This window comes from Notolepis coatsorum, assembly GCF_963971535.1.
Source record: "Notolepis coatsorum genome assembly, chromosome: 10".
Lineage (NCBI taxonomy): Eukaryota > Metazoa > Chordata > Actinopteri > Aulopiformes > Paralepididae > Notolepis > Notolepis coatsorum.
Window position 1 is genome coordinate 32014124 of NC_140174.1, and position 7687 is coordinate 32021810.

A 7687-nucleotide genomic window follows, 5' to 3' on the forward strand; every position below is an offset into this window, starting at 1 on the left:
TTATCTTATTTTACACTGCCTATCAAATTCATGTGTCGGTTATCACACTTCTTACTTCTTACTGATGACTATTTTTAAACTGAATCATTTTAAACTATTTTTCACACTTTTTACTGTAACCTTGCTATTTACATTTTTTACTGTTGTTGTATGTCCGTTCTATTTTATAATTTTTAGACTATTTTTAAACTTAATCATTTTAAACTACTTTATTATTTGTATTACTGAATAGAGAGCCTATTGGGATGCTAGATCCTAATGTGAAACACTGTGATTTACCATACCCTGCCTATCAAATTCATGTGTCGGTTATTGCACTTTTTACTTCTTACTGATGACTATTTTTAAACTGAATCATTTTAAACTATTTTTATTATTGCTAGATCCAAATGTGAAACACTGTGACTATTTGTATTACTGAATAGAGAGCCTATTAGGATGCTAGATCCTAATGTGAAACACTGTGATTTACCATACCTTGCTATGCTCGCTCATGCCTGTATTTTTTATGTCTGTTCTATTTTATAATTTTTTGACTATTTTTAAACTGAATCATTTTAAACTATTTTTATTATTTGTGTTACTGAAAACTGTAAGCGGAGAGCCTATTGGGATGCTAGATCCTAATGTGAAACACTGTGATTTGCCATACCTTGCTACCTGTCTATCTTTTTTATGCCCGCTTATGCCTGTATTTTTTACTGTTGTGAAGCACTTTGAACTGCAACCTCTGTATGAAAAGTGCTATACAAATAAAGTTATTATTATAAAAGAGCTCTATAAATACAGTCCCAATTACCATTTATTCTGGGGTTTCTGTCGTACCAGCCTCAGGGTTTTTAGAAAACACTACAAATCGCTCACCACTGGTGACACCTGGCTTCTTGTAATGTTGCAAAGATGATGCTGATCCTTAAAGGATAACTCCACTTTTTTTTTAAATTAGCTTATTTAACATCTTCCCTGGAGTTAGACAAGAAGATGCATACCTTTTTTGTCTCTGTGCGTGCATTTTAGCTTTGGGAATAGACGCTCCGTTAGCATAGCTTAGCTTCATCACTGGAAGTGGGGGAGGACAGTAGCCTTACAGTGCCTTACAGTGTATTGCAAGGTCTGACATTGACCAAACTTGATATGCATGACCTTGGTGGGCTCTAGGTCAACTCCTGAAAAGGGGGTCAATGTCAGACTTTGCAATCAAAAGTTAGGGGGCTAATAACCCTTGCCATAATTTCAGTGCGCCCCTAACTTTTGATTGCAAGGTCTGACATTGACCCCCTTTTCAGGAGTTGACCTAGAGCCCACCAAGGTCATGCATATCAAGTTTGGTCAATGTCAGACCTTGCAATACACTGTAAGGCACTGTAAGGCTACTGTCCTCCCCCACTTCCAGTGATGAAGCTAAGCTATGCTAACGGAGCGTCTATTCCCAAAGCTAAAATGCACGCACAGAGACAAAAAAGGTATGCATCTTCTTGTCTAACTCCAGGGAAGATGTTAAATAAGCTAATTTAAAAAAAAAGTGGAGTTATCCTTTAACACTTTGAGTGCCCAGCAGGGGGCGCACATTTAGTGCTTGAATGCCCACCATCCGCTTCAATGTTAACATTAATATCGCCTAATCTATGTTTTAAATTATGGCTATGTGTCTAATCTGCCCGTCGCCCATCAATGACTAATTTTCCAGTCAACATTGTCGAAGCGGATTGTTTTTTTATCGGTTAATTTCAGTTTTATAGCATTTTGAAAAGCCCTCGTTAAAAAAATAAAAATAAAAATCCCTGATAAACGCTGATGTACTGTAATATTCTAGAACGTTGTCATTTTTCGGCCTATTTATGAATAGTTTTCAAATAAACGCTAGATTATCGATAGTATATGTGTACGTATGCACGCTGTAAATCGATTCTCTTATTTCCTGATCACTCGCAGTCAAAACAGCCATATCACATATAGGGGGAAAGCTTATCTCTGTGAAAAAATGTCTGATTATCCTAAGACTGGTAAAATAGATTCCTTACCTGAGATCAGATGGTATCCAAATGGATTATTCCAATTCCTGATCGCCATTCCAAAAATCGATCCTTTTATTGATCCAATGCTACGTACTGTAAAGACATATTACACGCTGTCCTGAGGGTCCAGAATGAATCGGCTCCGGTTACATGCGTGAGAAGTAAAATGTGGATTCCGGATTTTTTTTTTCTCATCGATTTTCATTGAGTCCAATCCAAAAGGGTGCATTACCATCTGGGAGACGATAGGGGGGCGTTTTTTTCACATCTGAGCGCCTGGTGGGGCAGGCTTACCAACGGTAGACTCTGTTGATGAAATATGAATTCAGATCGCTAATCAAAAAAATAAAACTAATATTCTCGTGATGGGCATTCAACCCGCGGGCTGATAACCCGAGAAATCTCGTGATGGGCATTCAATGTGTTAAAGGACTGGAAGCCTGAATACTTTCCACAACAAATTCGTGTTTCCACGTCTCTGATTGGCCACAGGCATTTCTGGTCATGTGACATGTACGACCAATCGTGGGACCGCAAGTTTTTGGATGGTTAAGCTTAGGCGCTCTTTCGAAGTTGGTTAAGGTTAGAGTTTGTCTTAGAGCATGGCGATAGAACGCCTGCCCTGATTCCAATCTCTAACCTTAACCAACTGCGAAAGAGTCGCCTAAGCTTAACCAGTGATAAACTAGGCGTTAGGTAGTTTGCAGGCTGTTAGACCCGGAAATAGGCGCAGAACTTGCCGTCCCACGATTGGCGCACATGTCACATGACCAGAAATGCGCGTGACCAATCAGAGCGCAAAACTCAAACGCGGAAACACGACTTTGTTGTGGAAAGCATAGACGCGGACCGTACCGGTGGCGTGTATATTTTCCCTGACGGAGTTGCACTTCCGCGTTCGGTTTGCGCGATCTGATTGGCCACTGACGTTTTTTTCAGCACCAATCGCGTTACTCCTAACAATCGCACCAGCAGGCTGTTACCCTAACCCTAACCTTAACCAACTAACCCTAACCCTAACCTTAACCAACTAACCCTAACCTTAACCCTAACCTTAACCAACTTCGAAAGAGAGCGACTTCGAAAGAGTCGCCAAGCTTAACCAGTTTGTTAGGAGTAACGCGATTGGTGCTGAGAAAAACTTCAGTGACCAATCAGATCGCGCAAACCGAACGCGGAAGTGCAACTCCGTTAGGGAAAATATACACGCTTACCGGTGTGGTGATAAACCTACGTCGAATTGATCTCCTGTTCGTACTAACAAATTGGTCGCCTCTCGTCTCGTGGTCCGTTCTCACCCCAAACTAAAGCAGCCAAGTCTAGCAGTGCGGCTGCATTCAATTCATTCCTGTATGTAGAGGAGCGTACGCAGCCACGAGGTACAAGTACTGCATACGCTCCTCTACATTGGAAATTAATCGAATGCAGCCATACTGCTAGACTTGGCTGGAGGCGGTGAGAGCGGACCAAAATAAATCGATGCGTGCGTTGGACTGGAAAGTCCAGCTACGGAAAGCGGCGAGTTCATGAACGTAAAGAAGGATGTACGTGTGTAGAGAGAGGGAAACGTCTTTTCTAACGAGCGACCAATTTGTTAACACGACCAGGGGCTCCTTTTGGGTTGGTTTCTTCTATATAATTCTATGGATTATAAAAAATTTAAAATAAAAAGGAAATTTAACAAAATAAATTGAAAGAAGGGGTCATTTAAAATGTGCTGATCAATAAAGAGGCTAAAACTCATATTTAGATCCATTATGGTCCTGTGTTCATAGAATGTGCTCAGAGATGATGTAGACCTGCGTCTCTTGAACCACACGTGCCCTACTGGTTCTGGATCATCGAGTCCCACCGGAACTATCTCTCCTAAAGTATTAAGGGGAGGAGTTTAAGATAAAATAGGTTTCCTATGGGAAACCCAACCCTGGACGTCTGCTCATTACTAGATGTCTGTCTGTGGCTCTGATCTTATTTTTACTCTATTGACTTCCTTCCCCTCGTCAGACTCGTTCGCGGCCGACGACGTGAACGACACGGCCAAGGAGACCTGTCTCAACTGGTTCTTCAAGATCGCCTCCATCAGAGAGCTCATCCCCAGATTGTATCTTAAAAAAAAAAAAAAAAAGTTTACTCATATGATCCTTATTCCTCCACAAATTGTCAATACAGATATCATGAATGAATGTTTTGAGTCTTTGACCCCCAGTGCTCAGATATGTCGAGGCAGCGATCCTGAAGTGCAACCGTTTCTTGAATATGACGTAAGTTGGGTCTGTGAGTCGACTCCTCCGCTGTTGGTGTGACCTCATGTCTGTGACCTCATGTCTGTGTCCTCATGTCTGTGACCTCATGTCTGTGTCCTCATGTCTCTGTCCTCATGTCTGTGTCCTCATGTCTCTGTCCTCATGTCTGTGTCCTCATGTCTGTCCTCATGTCTGTGTCCTCATGTCTGTGACCTCATGTCTGTGACCTCATGTCTGTGACCTCATGTCTCTGTCCTCATGTCTGTGACCTCATGTCTGTCCTCATGTCTCTGTCCTCATGTCTGTCCTCATGTCTGTCCTCATGTCTGTCCTCATGTCTGTGTCCTCATGTCTGTGACCTCATGTCTGTGTCCTCATGTCTGTCCTCATGTCTGTCCTCATGTCTGACCTCATGTCTGTGACCTCATGTCTGTGACCTCATGTCTGTGACCTCATGTCTGTCCTCATGTCTCTGTCCTCATGTCTCTGTCCTCATGTCTCTGTCCTCATGTCTCTGTCCTCATGTCTGTGACCTCATGTCTGTCCTCATGTCTGTGACCTCATGTCTGTGTCCTCATGTCTCTGACCTCATGTCTCTGTCCTCATGTCTGTGACCTCATGTCTCTGACCTCATGTCTCTGTCCTCATGTCTGACCTCATGTCTGTGTCCTCATGTCTGTCCTCATGTCTGTGACCTCATGTCTGTGTCCTCATGTCTGTGTCCTCATGTCTGTGTCCTCATGTCTCTGTCCTCATGTCTCTGACCTCATGTCTCTGTCCTCATGTCTGTCCTCATGTCTGTCCTCATGTCTGTCCTCATGTCTCTGTCCTCATGTCTCTGACCTCATGTCTCTGTCCTCATGTCTGTCCTCATGTCTCTGTCCTCATGTCTCTGACCTCGTGTCTCTGACCTCATGTCTCTGTCCTCATGTCTCTGTCCTCATGTCTCTGACCTCATGTCTCTGTCCTCATGTCTCTGACCTCATGTCTCTGTCCTCATGTCTGTCCTCATGTCTGTCCTCATGTCTGTGTCCTCATGTCTCTGTCCTCATGTCTGTGTCCTCATGTCTGTCCTCATGTCTGTCCTCATGTCTGACCTCATGTCTCTGTCCTCATGTCTCTGTCCTCATGTCTCTGACCTCATGTCTCTGTCCTCATGTCTGTCCTCATGTCTGACCTCATGTCTCTGTCCTCTTGTCTGTCCTCATGTCTGTCCTCATGTCTGACCTCATGTCTGTCCTCATGTCTCTGTCCTCATGTCTGTCCTCATGTCTCTGTCCTCATGTCTGTCCTCATGTCTCTGTCCTCTTGTCTGTCCTCATGTCTGTCCTCATGTCTGTCCTCATGTCTCTGTCCTCATGTCTCTGACCTCATGTCTGTGACCTCATGTCTGTGACCTCATGTCTGTGTCCTCATGTCTCTGTCCTCATGTCTCTGTCCTCATGTCTCTGTCCTCATGTCTCTGTCCTCATGTCTGTGTCCTCATGTCTCTGACCTCATGTCTGTGTCCTCATGTCTGTGTCCTCATGTCTCTGTCCTCATGTCTCTGTCCTCATGTCTCTGTCCTCATGTCTGTGTCCTCATGTCTCTGACCTCATGTCTGTGTCCTCATGTCTCTGTCCTCATGTCTCTGTCCTCATGTCTCTGTCCTCATGTCTCTGTCCTCATGTCTCTGTCCTCATGTCTCTGACCTCATGTCTGTGTCCTCATGTCTCTGTCCTCTTGTCTGTGTCCTCATGTCTCTGTCCTCATGTCTGTCCTTATGTCTGACCTCATGTCTGACCTCATGTCTGTCCTCATGTCTGTCCTCATGTCTGTCCTCATGTCTGTCCTCATGTCTCTGTCCTCTTGTCTGTGTCCTCATGTCTCTGTCCTCATGTCTGTCCTCATGTCTGTCCTCATGTCTGTCCTCATGTCTGTGTCCTCATGTCTGTGACCTCATGTCTGTGACTCATGTCTGTCCTCATGTCTGTCCTCATGTCTGTCCTCCTGTCTCTGTCCTCTTGTCTGTGTCCTCATGTCTCTGTCCTCATGTCTGTCCTCATGTCTGTCCTCATGTCTGTGACCTCATGTCTGTCCTCATGTCTGTGACCTCATGTCTCTGACCTCATGTCTCTGTCCTCATGTCTGTCCTCATGTCTGTCCTCATGTCTGTGTCCTCATGTCTGTGACCTCATGTCTCTGTCCTCATGTCTCTGTCCTCGTGTCTGTCCTCATGTCTGTGTCCTCATGTCTGTGACCTCATGTCTCTGTCCTCATGTCTCTGTCCTCATGTCTGTGTCCTCATGTCTGTGACCTCATGTCTCTGTCCTCATGTCTCTGTCCTCATGTCTGTCCTCATGTCTGTGTCCTCATGTCTGTGACCTCATGTCTGTGTCCTCATGTCTGTGACCTCATGTCTCTGTCCTCATGTCTCTGTCCTCATGTCTGTGACCTCATGTCTGTCCTCATGTCTCTGTCCTCATGTCTCTGTCCTCATGTCTCTGTCCTCATGTCTGTGTCCTCATGTCTCTGTCCTCATGTCTCTGTCCTCATGTCTGTGTCCTCATGTCTGTGACCTCATGTCTCTGTCCTCATGTCTCTGTCATCATGTCTGTCCTCATGTCTGTGTCCTCATGTCTGTGACCTCATGTCTGTGTCCTCATGTCTGTGACCTCATGTCTCTGTCCTCATGTCTCTGTCCTCATGTCTCTGTCCTCATGTCTCTGTCCTCATGTCTCTGTCCTCATGTCTCTGTCCTCATGTCTCTGTCCTCATGTCTGTGTCCTCATGTCTCTGACCTCATGTCTCTGTCCTCATGTCTGTCCTCATGTCTGTGTCCTCATGTCTCTGTCCTCATGTCTCTGTCCTCTTGTCTGTCCTCATGTCTGTCCTCATGTCTGACCTCATGTCTGTCCTCATGTCTGTGTCCTCATGTCTGTGACCTCATGTCTGTGTCCTCATGTCTGTGACCTCATGTCTGTGACCTCATGTCTCTGTCCTCATGTCTCTGTCCTCATGTCTCTGTCCTCATGTCTCTGTCCTCATGTCTCTGTCCTCATGTCTCTGTCCTCATGTCTCTGTCCTCATGTCTGTGTCCTCATGTCTCTGACCTCATGTCTGTGTCCTCATGTCTCTGTCCTCTTGTCTGTGTCCTCATGTCTCTGTCCTCATGTCTGTCCTCATGTCTGACCTCATGTCTGACCTCATGTCTGTCCTCATGTCTGTCCTCATGTCTGTCCTCATGTCTCTGTCCTCTTGTCTGTGTCCTCATGTCTCTGTCCTCATGTCTGTCCTCATGTCTGTCCTCATGTCTGTGACCTCATGTCTGTCCTCATGTCTGTGTCCTCATGTCTGTGACCTCATGTCTCTGACCTCATGTCTCTGACCTCATGTCTGTGACCTCATGTCTCTGACCTCATGTCTGTGTCCTCATGTCTGTGACCTCAT

At 45.0% G+C, this 7687-nt stretch overlaps 1 protein-coding gene across 2 annotated transcripts in view; it reads left to right on the forward strand.

Annotated features, from left to right (window-relative positions):
• The window catches only part of vps35l (VPS35 endosomal protein sorting factor like), a gene marked incomplete at its 5' end in the record, with an annotated part of 73601 nt that overhangs the window by 25552 nt on the left and 40362 nt on the right, over positions 1-7687 (forward strand). For both annotated transcript variants that reach the window (XM_084322615.1, XM_084322616.1), the window contains 2 exons: positions 4020-4116; positions 4229-4276. In XM_084322615.1, coding sequence (XP_084178741.1) covers positions 4020-4116; positions 4229-4276 — 145 coding nt within the window. The remainder of the gene's footprint in view (positions 1-4019; positions 4117-4228; positions 4277-7687) is intronic.